This window comes from Lissotriton helveticus, chromosome 12 (genome assembly GCF_964261635.1).
Source record: "Lissotriton helveticus chromosome 12, aLisHel1.1, whole genome shotgun sequence".
NCBI classification, from domain to species: domain Eukaryota; kingdom Metazoa; phylum Chordata; class Amphibia; order Caudata; family Salamandridae; genus Lissotriton; species Lissotriton helveticus.
Window position 1 is genome coordinate 93,380,145 of NC_136073.1, and position 18,592 is coordinate 93,398,736.

General features: G+C 44.4%; 1 protein-coding gene across 1 annotated transcript in view; it reads left to right on the forward strand.

Moving 5' to 3' along the window:
- LOC144797919 (extracellular calcium-sensing receptor-like) overlaps positions 1-17,845 on the forward strand; it is a 63,953-nt gene extending 46,108 nt beyond the window's left edge. The window contains exons 4-6 of the mRNA XM_078668720.1: positions 16,078-16,305; positions 16,704-16,827; positions 16,929-17,845. Coding sequence (XP_078524846.1) covers positions 16,078-16,305; positions 16,704-16,827; positions 16,929-17,845 — 1,269 coding nt within the window. The remainder of the gene's footprint in view (positions 1-16,077; positions 16,306-16,703; positions 16,828-16,928) is intronic.
- The last annotated feature ends 747 nt before the right edge of the window (positions 17,846-18,592 follow it).

An 18,592-nucleotide genomic window follows, 5' to 3' on the forward strand; every position in this document is an offset into this window, starting at 1 on the left:
ACATTTAAAGAGCGAGGCAATTAAAGACATATCGCTTCAGTGTCTTGGACATAGTTTGAGGACTGTAATGGTCTAATTGTACACAGGACAGATCAGAAACTCTAATTATAGGAGTGTACTTTGTTCAGGATGTTGTAACAAAGCGAAATTATGCCCTTTTTTCATCCTTGAATGATTATAAAAGCTGCAATAAAATGTGAAAGTACAGTTAAATAGAGTTAGATAATGGTGGGGCCATTAGCCAGTAATATATTCAGGGGGAGTTATGTATAATAAGATCCGTTTTAGAATTTTACATTGCATCCTATAATTCAATACATTTTGCATTTCTTATCTCTGCTTGACAATTATACTGCAATCAGACAATTGCATCTGTAAAAGAAGGAAGCCCCCATTCCAAACGTGTGGCCCTGTGTCATATTAGTCCATCAAAGTTTGTTTATGAATACACTCTTCTTTATATACATACTCTTAAAAGTCTGTGAAATATGTTTTGAACTTTAGTTAGAAGGGTAAATACACTCCCATTTTCTGCCTCATACAGCAATCTGTGTAGTTGATGGAATTTACTGGACCATCCGTAGAATCGTAGCAGGCAAAAGGTCAGGACAGTGCACTAGAACTCTGCTGTAAACAGTATGAAAGGTGGCACACATACTAGTTAAGACAACCAAGAAATAAAGAAGCAAGCTCTCATACCAATGGCTGGAGTCCATTTCTTAGTTTGGTACACTACACCAGGCGATGAAGCAGGGCTCAAGCAACAAGGAGACCAAGCCCAGCCGCCTGCAAGCCAAGAAGATGTGGAATGGGGACCGGAGCCCAGACACTCTTGTGTGCAAGACTGGGACCACAACAGTAGTCACTTACAGGCAAGGAAGAAGGGACACTGGGACTACAGCCCTACTGTTCTGAAGGGTGACATTGGGGTCCTCACCCCGACCCCATACAAGCAAATAAAAGTGGCATGACTGCCTCCTGAGTGCAACTTATAAGCTTTGTGCCATTGACCCCAGGCAGATAGTGTGGGACCCTGATGCAAGAAAAGAAAACCTAAGGTAAGCAATGCATTGCACATAACTGCAGCTCAAAGTGAACGGGACCATTCACAAGACTATAGTTTCGCAGGATGAGATCACAGAAATCTTGTGAGATGTAGGCACTCTGGTGCTGATTTCGAAGTCAGGCACTTCCCATAGAACTCAATGGGGGCAGCCATTTTAAAAGCTCAGGAAGGACCAGGACACAGGCAAGCATCATTTTGAGCAAATTTTGAAGGGAAAGGCATTCGTAGAAAGTGTGAAACAAAAGAAAATAAATGCAAGCAGAAGACTAAAAACAGAAGAATCTAGACAATTAGTGGAATTAGTGACCAAATATGTCACAGAATGTTTATCACTTCCAAAACTGTGCAAAACACAGAATCACCACACATGATATATGGGGCAATACATTTATGTTCACCAGATCACTTATCCCTCCGCACAGGTAGGAATTTGGGATTGCGAATGCAAGTAAAACTGAGTCATTTTGAAGATTTCATAAAGGGGTCAAATGAAACAGCCAAGGAACAAATTAATAGCATTAAATAATGTAGTAAGCAAAGGCATCAGTCAGAAAATCAAAAAATTGCCATCAGAGCAGTTGATGACCTACCATGAAGTAAGTGAAGCACTCAACAAAAAATGTAACATCAGAACAAAAGAACTAGCCAATGGGGGACTTTATCAACTGCCTCAATTGTCTAGTGCAAAACTGCGACTTTGACAATTTCATGACTGAAGACTCCCTTCATATTTGAATCATCAAAGGGGGTCAATCTGAATCTCTTTGTTGATGACTGCTGAAGAAGAGCTACTCTCAGGACAACATGGAAGAGCTGCCACAAGCAAATGACTAAGCTAAGATAAAAGCACACAAGGAGATGCCGGATGTAGCGCTGCAACATTTCAGACACTCACCCCAGTCACAGATCTGGGTTGATACCATCATCGTTCTTTAGCTCACTTCGCCATCCCAGTTCAGACCCAGCCATATGCAAATCAGACTTGACCCTGTTCCTCCTGGGAACAGCCCAGACCAAACTGCAAAGCTAGATCTTCCCTGGACTGGACAAAAGCTTCCTGGGTCCAGTTTTGGGGTAAGACCCCTCATCAACCAGGGTAGCTTGAATCCAATGGCAAATAGAGCCAGGAACCCACACCTGGGCATACCCTGCCAACTTAGGGCAAACAAAGCAAACAAAAGGAGATGACGGACGGAGCGCTGAAACATTTCAGACACTCACCTTCAGTCACAGATCAGGTTTGAATAAATCATAGTTTTTTAGCTCACTTCACCATCCCAGTTTAGACCCAGCCATATGCAAATCAGTATTCACCCAGTCCAGGCTGAACTGCAGAGCCAGGTCTTCCCTGGACTGGAAAAAAGCATCCTGGGACCAGTTCGTGGTAACACCCCTCCTCAGCGAGAATAGCTTGAATCCAGTGACAACATGATGAACAGGGCCCAGACTGATTTGCTTGTGTCTGGGTCTGAACTGTGGTGGTGGGGAGAGTAAAAGATTTAACATATCAGCATCATTCAATGGGACTAAGAGAGAAAAATAACTGGTCCTCTAGCTCCCCAAGTTCCTGCACTACTTCCCGAGTCACATCCATATCACATTGCTTATGATTACAAGAATCATGTTTGCAATCTCATCAATATCACGAGACATTGACAAAAATACCTTTGTGGAGTCAGGCCAAGAAAGGAAGGAAAAATACCCCCAGCTACACATTCAAATGGGGAGCCATCATGGCCAGTTCATCCTTGTTAATGGGCCATTTCTACTTACATCTGTGTCACAAAATATGCCAAAATGAACCCTTTTCCAAAGATAAGGCGAGCTGACGAGAGAGTGTACACAATGGATGGCCAAAAATCTCATGCCATGTCTTGGAAATTTCAAAACAAAGCTCACATACCTAGACAGGTCAGTGGAGACTGACATTCATGGGATTGATGGGTCCACAATGGCAGACAGTTGTCTAAGCCTACACGCGGCAGAACAACTGAAATTTGTGGCCATCCTCTACAAGGTTGAAGCAAGCATCCAATAATGCTTAGATATCTGAAATATGGCAAACTTTAAAGTCCAGTTGCACATTGGTGAGCAGGTGAAACCAGCAGTGCAACACCACCGTAAGGTGCCATTCCACTTTCAGAGAGCTGCGAAGGATGAATGGCCTCTTGGACATCGACACCATTGAAAGATCAAAATGGCAGACACCGTGGGAGTCCCAGGTGTTTGTAGTGCCAAAGCAGAATACAGATCGGAAAGTACACCTCTGTGTAGACATGAGGCTGTCTAACATGGCTATTAAGCAGGTGAGATATACCGGGCCACACATCAGTCATGTGAGCACACAATTAAATGGGGCCATGGTCTTCTCCAAACTGGACCTCAAAATGGGGGTTTCACCTACTAGAGCTACACAAAGACTCTAGGTACATCACAACTCACCAAGAACTGTTCGGATATAAAATGTCTACGTTTTGGCATATTGTCAGTAATGGAAATGTTTCAAGAAGCCATCTTGAGATGTGTGCAAAACTAAACGCTCTATGTTCTAGTGACAATATTCTACTTTTTTGGGCCATGATGGAGGCCCATAACAAGCCACTGGGTCACACGTGTCAGGCTCTCCAGAACTCCAAGCTAACACTCAATGTAGAAATTTGTGAATTTCACAAACCCAATCTAGTTTTCGGTGGACACATATTTTCAAGGGGGGTTATGAGGCGAGTTATGAGGAGAGACTCAGACAAGATAAAGGCACTAAATAAGACACCCAGCCCAAGGGAAGTGAGTAACATTCGGTCATTTCTAGTAATGGTCAGATACTGCAGCTGATACATAAAGGACAAGGCCATAATCAGCCAAGATCAGTCGCCACCCACTCTGAAAACGGACAAAACAAGGTCAGATCATCTAGTGGATCTTGGAGTGCGAGAAGACTTTCGCAGAAATCAAACACAAAGCAGGTTACACAACTAACCTCAATTATTTCAACCCCATATTCCACACAGAGATCACAGTGGATGTCAGCCTTGTTGGACTGGGAATGATACTGTTGTGACATTGCAAAGGTGAGAAAGGATGCCACATTATAGCATAGGCAACCCAAAGTCTGACTAACACAGAAAGAGCCTACTCTCAACCTGAAAAAGAGAGCCTGGCAGTAGTATGGGCAGATGAACACTTCCACATTTTCATATATGACAAACAGTTCATCATAGCAATTAACTATCAAGCCCTTCTGGCAATCTTTGGACACTCCCCGATAGAACATGCCACCCTGAATCGAGTGGTGAGTACTGGGCCTCCAGGAATAAACACACACCATTGTCCACAAGCCAGGTAAGGCAGAGAATTCTGCTGTCAAAACACCCCATTGCATCTAACCACATAAGACCAACACCAGCAGAAGAATACCTCCCCTTTGTAATATACCATGCCCCACCTCCTGCCGTATCATTAGACACCATTGCAGATGCCACTGCAGAAGATGCCACCCTCTGGAAAGTCAAAAGGATCCTAATAAAAAATTAGTAGAGACATATAGACGTGTTTCCAACTGTGGTGGACTCAAAGAAACCGATCTCTTACAGACACATCAAGGATGAGCTATCAGTGGAGAAATGTGTAGTCATCTTAAGAGAGAAGCACATTGTCATACCCAAGAACCTGCATCAGGGGCTCTTGAACCGGCCACATGAAGGCCATAGAGGCATAGTTGCAACACAGATGACTCTGAGGGAGAGGGTCTGATCCCCCTACTTCGACCAGATTATTGAGAACACACTAAATGGAATGCCACCATTGCAAAGTCATCAGTCAAGGAGCTCAGTCCCCAACCCCGCAGATGTCTGCATTACCAAACGACGCCTGGTGCCAGGTTGTGGTTGATTGTTTTGGCCCGCTGCAGTCTGGAAAGTACATCATTGTCATTATGGATGAATACTCCAGATTTCTGATATCTCTGCAAATAATGTCCACCAGATCAAGGTCATCAATACGGTCCAAGATGAAGTGTTTGTGGCGTGATTGATACTGGAGGTGGTCAAGACTGACAACGGGGCTCTAATCTATGGGCATGACTTTGCGACATTCATAACACGCCTGAATTTTAAATATCAGAAGATCACTCAAGCAAATGGAAATGGTGAGGGGTTTATAGCCACACTGAAGAGAACTCTCCATGATCTTGAACATGACAGATGAGAATGGCACCTTGCCTTAAATTAGGGACTGGGAGCATATAGGAAAATGCCTCAGAACACTACTGGGAAATGTCTAGGAACCATTATGCTAGTGAGAGAAGTACACAGTAGAATCCTCAGTTGGAAGGAGTTGGAAGGAGAGCCGAGCCATAGAGAGGGAAGGATTGTGTGCCAAAGCGAAGCATCAAATGAAAGCATGAAGAAATACACATATACTTATGGTAGGGCTCAAAACTCAAACCTCAGGGAAGGAGACTAGGGCTTATCAAACAGGAGAAGAAGAAGAAAAATGGACACACGATTTGCCAGCAAACCTCTCCAGATAATAGAAAGAAAAGAAACTGTGGTCACCTCTGCAGAAGATGCCAAGACAGTAACTTTCAACATATCCCATTTCAAAATATATGTCCCAGAAAAGGTGGTACTGGGTGAACCGGAAGAAAATTACACATCAGAGGAAATAGTGACAGTGTCAGACCTCACACACCTCACATGGATACGACATGCGCTGGAGAAGTTGCACTGCAATGGTCATGGAGAATTCCCCACAAACCAACATGGCTTATACCATGCCTAATTTGTAAAAAAATAAGTGGCAGGGCCCTCGTCAGGAGACCACTGCTGCTTTCACTATCCATTACCCTGCCAGTGCTGCCAATTACCGTACCAACAGAACTAATCATCACAAACCTGCAAGTGTGACATTTTAGACTATTCCAGGCCCCCAAAGCCATAAGAATTGGTTGTGCAGCAGGAATTAGTCATTTTAAATGTATATTGAATTAATCAACAACAGTAGTTGTGCTCATCTCTAAATTTGGAAAATAATGCCACCAAGTGGCAGATTGCATAAGTGCTAGTGTTGCCAATTAAGTGCCGGTGCTAAGCACCAGAAACCAGTGACCGATTATTCTCATTAAATTGGGGGGGGGAGAAGAGATATAGAATTGTACCAGGCAAAGGGTCAGGACAGGGCACTAGGGCCCTGCTGGATGAACCAGTGGCCATATGGTCCCTCCATGGGGTGGGCCAAAACATTGTAGGAAGGACCTAGGGGAGGAATTGGGAGGATTGAGAAAGGCATTAGAGGGGACTCACTTACTACTTAAGAGAACTAGGCAATAAAGAATCAAGTTCTCATACCAGTGCTTGGAGTCTGTTTCTTCGTCTGGTACACTACACCGTCTTCATTTTCTGTGATCTAAAATTGAATATTTCATTGCCTTGATTGTCTGGATCAACATGCCTCTCCACCAGATTCTTTCCTATTGATAAAGCAACTGTTCATTTATTTTTTATTTCTAATTAAATTTAATGGACTATTTAAAAAAAATGCTGCCTTTAATCAGAAAACACAAGACAAACAATTGCTAAACTGTACACAATTTAAATTTATTTGAAAGTAGATGATGCTTGTGTGCAGGGAAACTAGTCAAAATCAAGGAAAGAAAATGTAAAATTAATGCTTTCAAATTGAATTCTAAGATATAAAGAGAGAGATTATGTGGCAATAATCAAGAATGGAATAGCGTGTAAAGGTGTAGGACTATCACAGTGAAAGGAGTAGACAATGTTGGAGGTGCATGTAAGAGAAAACATAAAGGTGGTTTAACAGTACTCAATACAGATACAGGTTTGGCACTTTATTCCAATTTGTCATTCACAAAGATGTGGAAAAATACTAGATTTGACCTACATGGTCATGTATACAGGAGAGTTACAAAGTAGAGAAGAAACAGGTTTATCTCAAAATCTTGAGTAAAGAACGCAGTGATACAGTCAACAGGATGGTTGTAGGATTCCCACATTCTCCATCAAATGCTGGAATCTGTCTCTCTTAGACTCTCAGGGGCAGATACACCAATATTTGGCGCAATGTAACACAGCAAGAAAACTTGAAAATGGTGGAATGTGCCATATCTCCAAAAATATGGCACATTCCTGCTCTCCCTCTGCACTTGCACAGTTGTGAGTGCCAAACACCAATGTAAGCAAGCTTGCACCATGCCTCTGCTACAGTCAGGTTTGTTTTTGTGCAAAAAGGACACCTTCCTGCACAAAACAATCCTCTGAGACTTTTTACTCTTTCTATGTGTGTTGTGCAAGGAGGAAAAACGTTATACCTTCCTTGGGACAGCATACCATTTTGATACATTCCCATGTTTACTAGTATTAGTCAATCTGGGAATGCACAAAAACCCCACATATCTACCCATGGAACACCTTCCCAGGGCAGAGTAACGCAAGGCAGCAACTTGCACTGTCTTGCTTTACTCTAGATTTACTATGCTATACAAGGTGGCTCTGAGTGGCATAGTGAACCTCATTTACAGGCTTTCGTTATCCTTGCAAAACCTTGCTTGACACAAGGGCAACACAAGCCCTTGATAAATCGGCCCTGTATGTGTTCCAAAGCCATTCGAACACTTAGCCACTGAGGTAAGACTTGGCTCACAGCATCACAGCAACCATCAGCACTGGGGTCAGAAGACTGCACATATAAAGCAGGGTGTCAACGAGTGTATGTGGCAGAGTAGCATACCCTGAAATAACCATCAATTTCTACCTCTGACCAAGAATGCTATAAACAGATATGTTTGTACACCTCCCTCTCAAATGCTTTCATTGGCTGGAGCTAGGCCATGTGAGTGAGCATACAGACCCAAGAACAATGAAATGCTTACCATATTCAACAATCGCCCTTCCGCCAGCTTTCAAACATCAACTTCTATCCTCTATGCCCCTGCCTTCCCCTGCTTTAGATCAGTGAGAGTTTCTCCTTCCTGATACACAATCACAACAGTCTGCATTGCAGTTGCCTTTGTATATAATATAATTCAACAAGCCATAAATCCAAAAATATACCACGCTAACATCACACATACTATAACAATCTAGATCTAAATAACACATGAGCATAGGTGATAAAATTGTCAAAAACACATTTTCTGACAACAATACAAGAGCTACTCTGTATTCTCAACACATTCTTCACTTTAGTAGCATCTTCCTTCTGAGTAGAGAAACAGATGTTTTATAACATCTTCAGATTTACGCAGTTTTTTGCTTTGTGCAGCTCTTTAGAGATTAATTCATGATATTAAAGTACTAGATTTTGGGGCACACATAGCGCAATTTGGTTTCAAACAATGAAATGTGACAACCCACATGCATGCAACATTTTTGTTCCAATTCCAAAATGTATTACTGTTTGATATAGAATTGCCCTGAAAACCATAGTGTTCTAGCTTGTTTTGAAGGTAATTATTTGGTCCTTAACCTGGGGAGGCACCTTCGTTATAGTGTAGGAAAGTCACCCCCCTGCAGAGACAACCGACAAAACTAAAATGCTAATAAAACATTTTTATTATCATTTTATTTTTCCACCTGCAGACCGAGGGAGGCGTAGGGCCATGCACACTGATGTTGTAGCTGCAGCACCAGGGAGGAGGGGAGAGTGGTAGGCATTGCAAAGTGTGCATAACTGTTTGGCCAGCCCTCAGGGGCCGGGCACAACGGTCATGTGCCCTTAGCATTTCTCCCACCTGAGCTGTGTTTTACAGCTGGGTGAGAGCCAACCTAGGCTTCCAGGCACTGTCGGAGCACTGAAACAGCTCAGATCAATCCCAGCGCTGCTCTTCTGCTGTTAATATTATTCCCAGCAAAAGAGAAGCACTGCGATTAGCACTTGGGAGCCTGCACAGTGTGCAGCAGATCCTGGAAGTCTGGACGGCGAGGATTGGGAGCAAGCCGGCAGCCGTCAGAGCAAGTAAGTGCTCTCCACCCCAGCGGCGTAGCTAGGGGGGGTGGCGGTCCGCCCCAGGCGGCACTATTGTGAGGGCGGTCACTCACGGTGGCATCGCTGCACTAGCCCGTTGCGGCGGCCTTTATCATTTATTTGAGGACACTCACTGACACTACTGTCAGTCAGTGTACCCAAATAAAATATAAAGGCCGCAACAACAGGCCAGTGCAGTGCGGCCACCCGCCGTTTGAAGAGCAAGTCAAGCGCTGGGCAGCAGGCAGCAGCGCATGTCATGAGGACGCGCATACCTTCCATCTGAATCATTGCCCTGAAAGGCTGTGGCTTTCCTTCCCAGGAAACAGAGGGGGTGGGATCATCACTGCAGGAAGCAGAACGTCGGGGGAAAATTTAGGGTGTGTGTGAAAGGAGTTCAAGTTCCAGAATTTGTATAGCGCACTACTCACCCAGAGGGTCTCAAGGCGCTTGAGGGAGGGGGGTGCTTTACTTTCTGAAGGAGAAGTGGTTCTGTGTAAGGCGGAGGTGGGTGGGGAGAGAATTCCAGGTTTTGGCCGCTAAGTAGGAGAAGGATCTTCCCCCCATGGTGGATCTATGGATGCGCGGAATTGCGGCGAGGGCTTGATTGGACGATCGTAGTTGGCGGGAGGGGGTGTAGAAGGACATTCGCGTGTTGAGGCATTCTGGTCCTAGGTCGTAGAGGGCTTTGTGTGCGTGGGTGCGGAGACGGAACATTATTCTCTTGTTGACGGGGAGCCAGTGGAGGTCTTTCAGGTGGCCGGAAATGTAAGCTTGCCGAGGGATGTCCAATATGAGTCTGGCTGAGGCGTTTTGGATGCGATGGAGTTTTTTCTGTAGTTTGGCTGTGGTTCCGGCGTAAAGGGCGCTTCCGTAGTCTAGTCGGCTTGTGACCAGTGCGTGAGTGACCGTCTTTCTTGTTTCGGTGGGGATCCAACGGAAGATTTTTTTGAGCATGCGTAGGATGTTGAAGCAAGATGTTGAGACGGCGTTGACTTGTCTGGTCATCGAGAGGGAGGAGTCCAGGATGAAGCCTAGGTTACGTGCGAGGGCAGGGCCAGCAAACTGGATTTCGAAGACCATGGAGGTAAATTGATGGATGTTTATAAGATGGTAGGCCCAAAATGACATCATCACATAATCCTGGACGATCAGAATGAATGGCAGTGCGGTCATCTAGACCAGAGGATATTACGAGGAATAAAAGATTGACTTTTTTTAAAACAGCGCCATCACTGATCTCATTAATAAAAATCACCCACAAGCCTATCAAAGTGGTGTGATGTTGTGTATCGGTAAAATGTTATTCTGCTTACATTCCCAAGCCCTATATTCCGAAGCTTGCAAATCATTTTCTTTTCTTGGCAGCCTGTTCCACCTTCGGTGGTGTGTAATTTACACTGATTCCCCAAAAGCTATATAATGGCTCCAACAAGCAAGCCGGCTGTAGTTGAATTGAGGGCAGTGGCATACCTCCTAAATCAGTAGCTCTGAGGGGGCTGTGTTACGCCCCTGATTGGGCGGCTTTTCTGTGTGATATTTAGTCGTGTTTCAATTGTGAGGTCAGAGGGAAGGGTCCTCTGTTTGTAAAACCTGTGTTATCGAGAATGACTTTAGCCAGAACTCAAACATAACATGTGGGGTTTGAAAACATTCCCAAACGTGTCGAGGTACTAAGGCTGCTGCGACAGAGAAAATCGCCCGGTGCCAAAATGAACACCTGCCCATACGGGGAATTAACTCTGCATTCATGTCTTGTGCCTGCGTACAATTAACCCACTGCTCCATCGTGGAGTAGTGTGGCTCACTGGTTAGAGGCGGCAGGCCCGAGAGCAGAAGTCAGCCTGGGACCAGGGTTCAATTCCCGACGCGGCAGGGTCGTGGACCTTGGTCAGCGGACTTGATAATTCTCGCTTTGGTGCTTACTCTAATCAGGGGTTCCACTCGGCAACTCTGGGCATTAGCTTGCCTAATCTCCACAACGGCCCCACCAATTCTGGGAATGCCTGGCTCCACCTTGGGGACTCCCAGCAAGGGACCATCCCACAGGGAAAGCCAGGACGGGTTCCCCAGAGTTATACAGCGCCGGGACGCCCCGTTGCTGGGGCAGCTGTGCGCTTTACAAGTATACTACATACTACATACATACATTAATGGCCGTGATGCGCCCCGCACGAGGTGGGCACAGGCACAACCCTGTCCACGTCGTGATGAACGGACTGTTCCAGACTTAACATATCAAATGTCCGTGCGCAGTTTGAGGTGTTTCAGGCGTTTCAGGCGCACCTGCCGGCCTCGGGTTGCAGGATCCCAGAGGGAATGACACCCCTCTTTCCAGACCCCTGCACTCCAGACATGAACATTAACTGTTTCCCTGCAGTTGTCATGCCAATGAAAAGAGACGGATGAACACTAACGAACTCTTGCTGTAGAGTGTCTGCCGTGGATTAGCAATATACAAATCCGACGCTGCTAATATCTTATTTACTGGTACTATATTTACCTCCCCCAGAAGGAAGATAGGCTGAGCCAGCTTTGCTGGGGTTCGATCTCAACTTCTGGTGTGAGTGGACCACGGATGTCAGCAGCGGGTGTTTAACTCAAGCAAAGTAACACAAAATGTCCCTTAACTTGACGCATGTAGGGAAAGATTTAACTTTTATTTGCACTGTTAGACACCGTTAGCACAAAGTGTGATGTAAAGCGAAGTCACAAGACACTCGAGAGTCGAATCACAAAACGTTGTGGCGGGCGCTACCACTGCTCCTTGGTAGTAAACAAAACAGTGGGAGCCCTAAACGCCTTTCAACCCTGTACCATGACATGTGGGGTTATTGGGGTAGGACTGTGGGGCAAGCTTCCATCCTTTATTTAAAGCGCTCTGATATCCTTCGGGATCTTGTTCGCGCTATATAAAACTTTATAAATAAAACTAGCAGCCCGTCCCGACGTTGTCCGGGTATGAATTGCTGCCGGCCAGTAGTACATTGTTTTGTAGGATTTTGTTTTGATAGCATTTCTTATCTGTGACAGGCCTGTGAAACGCTCCGATTCACAGTGCACTGCAGATGCACTTAAGAGTGCGCGTTCAGTAGTGTGTGAACTCGAGTTTTTTTACTTGATTTTTCCTTGCAACGTTATAGAGCGCAAACTCGACAACATGGCATGAGCACAATTTACATGACAGAAGAACACATTCATTTGTGGTAGGCACGGGGAGACAAAGCGATTTGCCTGGAATCACAGGATGTTGAGCTGATGCCGAGATTCGTACGTAGCTCCCCAGCTCTAAAGTTCGCAATTCTAGAACTTGTGGCGGGTGGTGTGTCTAAAAGTGTATGTCGGTGCTGGCCATCAATGAGAGAGACCTGTGCATTTTTCAAATGGGTGGTGAAAAAATATGAGTATGTTGCTGGAGATGTGGGCCGCCGTGCCACCAATGTACTTACCGGGGGAGGGTAAACACCCATTATTCCGCAACTTCCTTTCTGCATACCATCACTCCGCATACTTTCATTACGAAAGTACCATGACTCCGCAATGCCATTATGAAGCATGGTATTACATTTTATATGCTTTTACCACGCATTCATTTACAACGAAATTCGTTGTAAATGCATGAATGGTATAAGAATGTTTTTTTTTTATGTTTGGATAGGTAAGTATGGGTATAGGGGTATCAGTTTAGGGGTACTGAGGTATATGTTTTGGAGTGTTTGGGTATTTTAAGGGTTCAGATATAGTTTTGGGTTATGGGGTACAGGGGTAATTTAGTGTTTAGGGATAGGTATGGGTTTTGGGGTACAGGGGTATTTTTAGGGTTCAGGGCTAGGTTTGGGTTTTGGGGTATAGGGGTATTTTTAGGGTTCAGGGGTAGGTTTGGGTTTTGGGGTACAGGGGTATTTTAAGGGTTCAGGGCTAGGTTTGGGTATTGGGGTACAGGGGTATTTTTAGGGTTCAGGGCTAGGTTTGGGTTTTGGGGTACAGGGGTACTTTAGTGTTCAGGGGTAGGTTTGGGTTTTGGGGTACAGGGTTTTTTTATGGTTCAGGGCTAGGTTTGGGTTTTGGGGTACAGGGGTATTTTTAAGGTTCCTGGGTAGGTTTGGGTTTTGGGGTACAGGGGTATTTTAGGGTTCAGGGGTAGGTTTGGGATTTGGGGTACAGGGGTATTTTTAGGGTTCAGGGCTAGGTTTGTGTTTTGGGGTACAGGGGTATTTTTAGGGTTCAGGGGTATGTTTGGGTTTTGAGGTACAGGGGTATTTATAGCGTTCAATGCTAGGTTTGGGTTTTGGTGTACAGGGGTATTTTTAGGGTTTAGGGATAGGTTTGGGTTTTGGGGTACAGGGTATATTTATGGGGTTATGATGGGTTAGTGTTTAAGGGTGTTGAGGTATTTTAAGGAGTAAGGGTGGGTTATGATTAAGGGGTGCAGGAGTATTTAAAGGGAGCTGGGTGGACACCTGGAGCTGGAATGTACAGAACCTGGGAAGAAAAAACAATGAAATATTGGGCACAACGCTCGCTTTTTTTATTCCGTAACCCCGCGCCCCGCACACGCCCACGCCCCCAGCACACGCGCACAGCACACGATATGAGACATGGCATGAAGGGCGGAACGTACCACACGCCCCCAGCGTTTGTCACGCCCCCAGCACACGCCCACAGCACAAAGCAGACACGCCCACAAGGGACTACTTTGCTGTCACGGTTCTTTTACCTTTTAAATGTATATGGTGGGCGTCTGCATAGCCTATGTCCTTCTGCTGCAACTGCCCTTTCCAACGCTGTATTGGGTGTTGTGATTGGTGCTGTGGTTCCTGAGATTACCCGCCTCAAAGGTTTGGGCTCTCTCTTTATTATATTAGTATAGATAAAATAAATAAATTAGTATGTGTATCTCTCATGACAGCATGATTTCCTACCTGCCTATCCCTTGACATCTGTCCCAAGCTCTCTTTTTCTGTCTGTATGCCAGCCTACCTCTATGCTTCTCCGTTTCCCCCTTTCTGTCTATCTTTCATCTCTGTCTCACTGTTTGTATTTTTTCCTAGTTGCCTTTCTTCTTCTTCTACTGTTGACTGCCTGTCTGCCATATCCGCTGATATAAGTACCTGCCTATCTCTTTCCCTCTGTCTGCTTACTTTCCACCTGTCTGACTCCCTATCTGTCTTTGTTTATGCCCCTTTGTTTCTGACTTCCTTTCTACCTGTCTCCCCCTCTCTAGTTCTGTCTGTCACTGTTTCTGATTGTCTTTCTGTCCATTTCTTTCCCTCTAAATGTGTCTATCTCTTTCTGTCTTTCATTCTCATTCGCACTGTCAGTCTTCTTTGTCTGTCTTTCTGCCTGTCCACTCCACCATTCTCCGTGTCTGCATGTGTTGCCCCCATCTGCATCATCGAGTTTCTCTAACTCCATCTATCACTCCCCATAGCTGACTGCCTCTATCCTTCACTGTCTTTTCTCTACCTTTCTTTGTCTGTGTCTCCTCTACAGCCTGTCTTACTTTCTTTAACCCTTTTTATTTTTCTCTCTCTGTTTATGCCTGAGTTCTTCTTTTGTCTTTCTATCTGCCTTTTTTTTCTATCTCCCTACTTAACTTAAACCTGACTTCATAATCTCTATCTGCCTCTTCCCCTCTGTCTGTCATTCGCTTCACTCTCTTTGCCTCCTCTCTGACCACTCTTTCCTACTCTGCCTGCCTCTCCCTCTCAGTTCATCTGTATATGTCCCCGGTATATATCTTCAACCTCTGTCCAACTTTATCTGATTCCACTGTTTGCCTCTCCCTGCCAGTCTGCCCCCTCTTTGCTTGTCTTTTCTCATGTCTGTCTTTCAACCTCCATCTGTCTCTCCCCATCTACGTCCCTCTCCCCATATCTGTAGGCCTCCTTCTCCCTGTTTCCCTGCCTGTCTGCTCCTCCAACCCCACCCCCACCTCACCATCCCTGTTTCTCCCCTCTGCCCGTCATTCATTCTTGCTAACACAGTGCTTAATTTGAGCCGGAGATTTCAGGTGCACTGCACTGCACTTTATTCTCAATACCGGCTCTAACAGTGGTGGTGCTGTTTATCAAATGTTGAGATAAGCAAACAGTGTTTAATAGTTGAACATATATTAAAAATGAATAATGTCTGCCACTAGTGTCATTCGTATACCTTTGGGTGGCCTGGCGTATTCAGAATGTTCACGCTTGTAGAAGTGAGAGGGTTATTAGTTGTGCTGGTACTGTCACTGACAGCACTGGTGGGGCAATGGGTGGTGCAAGCTGCAGGGGCCCACCGTGAAGGGCCATGCTACTGACAGTGTACCCAAATAAATTATAAAGGCCGTCGCAACAGGCCAGTGCTGCGCAGAAGCACCGCACGTCATGTGACTTCCTGCTGCTGCCCGATGCGGCATCAACAGGTGTCTGCAGTGCCTGAGTAAGACTTAAGTTGGGGAGGACCCAGGGGCAATGAGCGTGCCTCACACCGCAGGAATTATTTTCAAGGTAACTATTAGCGAAGATACTACGTGTCTCTCGGACCTCTTTCAGGTGCTCACCGTCCTTTTTCCCCAGCACCCCCCCAGGGGGCGGCAATCTGAAGGATAGCCCCGGGCACCACAAGCTCTAGCTACGCCCCTGCTCCACCCCACCACTTCGCGGGACGACCGACTGCTACTGCCCTTAACATAAAACATGATACAGGATACTGCCTCCTGCGTACCTCATAGCTTTGTCTTGTAGCATGTAGAATGGACGTTGTGATATACTTTGTAATGTGTATTAACAATCACTTTCATTAATGTTATGTTATGTCATGTCATGTCTTTTTTATATCATGTCTTTATGTTATGCGTATTTCCATAGCGTTCACCTCACTCAGGAGGGTATCTTCAATGATGGAAGAAGCTCTTCATCTCCAACTTTGGCAAATGTGTAATGTCAATGATCAGAATTCTGACACTATCCTCATATCTGAAAACAATAACGCCTTAATTATACTTAGGTTTGACTATGCTATGCATTTCCATCCTTTCTGTAATGCAGGTTCTCCACTATGTAAAGAATGTAGTTGTTAAGACGAAAGCAGGTGACACATTGAATTTTGATAAGAGTGGCAACCCCCATGCTCAGTACGATGTTGTAAATTGGCAAATGGATGCTGATGGCACAATTGCCTTTGTGAAGGTAGGAAGCTACGATTCTGCAGCCCCATTGGGAGAGACCCTCATCATAAAGGAAAGTGCTATCCATTGGGCTCCAGGATACACTCAGGTACAGTCACCTGGAACCATTTGTTCCCTGTAATCTTTAATTGCTTGATCAATACATATTGGGATAGATTGACTGTCACTGACATGATTTAAAAGGTGGAGCTACTTTGGTTAAATGTGGGCAGGTTTTATTTTCCAATTTTTGGTAAGGTTTGCAAAGGTAATGTAGGTTCACTATAGATCATATTGACTTAGGTTGTCCTTATATGTTGGAAAATATACTTTTTTTTGCATCACGCGCACCTATATATAATAATGTTACATAAGAATCACAATAGCTACATACACATTTATGACAGATGTATAATGGGAAGGAATTGTAAGAGTTGCATGACCTGAATGTCTATAAAACAAATATGTCAGATGACAGTCATTATATTATCTGATTTCTGTGTTTAGGTTCCTGACTCTATATGCAGTCCTAGCTGCCTTTCTGGTTTTCGAAAAGTTACAAGGCGTGGAGAACCTGTCTGTTGTTTCCAGTGTGTCCCATGTGCTGCAGGGGAAATTTCCAATCAAACAGGTAGAGTAAGTACAACATAAAATGATGAGTGCTTTAAACCATGCAAAGGTTATACCATTTGGAACAAATTTTCCTAAAAGTTTAATTATTTTATTTTGCAGATTCCACAGAATGCATTAAGTGCCCATTAAGCCTTTGGCCTAATCAGAAACAAAATCTCTGTATTGCAAAATCCGTAGAGTTCCTGACTTTTGAAGACATTTTGGGGTCTATGCTCTCCGTAGCTGGCATTTTCTTATCATTGATTCCATTAAGCATCTTGGGAGTCTTCATCCATTTCAGAAATACACCTGTTGTCAAAGCAAATAACCGCTCCCTCAGCTACCTCTTGCTGTTGTCCCTCTTTCTGTGCTTTCTCTGTTCATTGGTTTTTATTGGCTATCCAACTCCAGTGAAATGCTTTCTACGACAAGCAGCCTTTGGAATCACATTTGCTCTTTGTGTTTCTTGCATTTTGGCCAAAACCATCATGGTCGTCATAGCCTTCAGTGCAAGTACTCCCAACAGTAGCTTAAAGAAGTTGACTGACAATAAACTATCTTACTTGGCCTTATGTGTTGGCACGCTTATTCAGATACTTCTTTGTGTTTGCTGGCTATTTCTGTCACCCCCTTTCTCAGAACACAACATCCACTCTGAACTTGGAAAAATAATTATTGAATGTAATGAGGGGTCTCCTTTTGCTTTCTGGTGCATGCTGGGATATCTTGGTTTACTGGCACTCATCAGTTTCATTGTGGCCTTCCTAGCTAGAAAATTGCCAGACAGTTTCAACGAGGCTCAGTTTATCACGTTCAGCATGCTTGCCTTCCTCAGCATCTGGTTCTCTTTTATCCCAGCCTATCTCAGCACAAAGGGAAAGTACACAGTGGCAATGGAAGTTTTTGCTATCCAGTCATCAACTCTCACTATGCTTTTATGCATATTTTTTCCAAAGTGCTACATCATCCTGATAAGACCAGATTTGAATACAAAGGGACATTTAATGGGGAGGAAAGCAACCAGAAATGTAGATTGATGTTCTGTGCTCATCATTTAATTTACTTTAAGGTATTTCAAAGTACTATAAGCAGAATAGGCTTTATTGAGAGAATTCTGGCAATATACAATCCTCATTAATTTAGATGTAATTTTCTTGTGTTCATATTCTGCTTCGCTATGGTGTAGAATGAACATGCATTTACTGTAGAACAGCAATGCTTATTCTGTAGAAAACCTGACTTGTTCAATGATTCCATTCCTCGACTGACCTTCCTCTCACCACTTCAACGAATCTATCCTGCCTCACCACTTCATTGTACTCCATCTCACCCTACCTTGCCCTCTCTGCTAATCTACTGTGTCCTACTAACTGTTCATTCCCTATAACCTATGTACATTCTCATGCCATGTCTAAGCTTCATCTTGGCATACTTTGCCACACTCCACCTACCTTTTTCAAGTTACCCCCCTACAAGCCTTTCTAGCAATATTTCACTTTCTATGTACTCTTTCTATTTCTTTACCCTTCCGTATCCATTCTGTCACCGATATATTCCCCAACGTTTCCTACCCTATCTAAACCCTAACCCCATTTTACCTCATCACACCTTACCTATTGCCTCTGTCCTCTTCTTTTGTGCCACTACACCATCTACTCCTTTAATCAAAATTTCTTATTTTACCACCATTTTCCTTCCCAAACTTCCTCTAATAATCCAACCTTACTTACCCTCAGTGTCCCCTCGTAATCTCAAAGCCTCTTCCTACCACCCCTAACAACGAT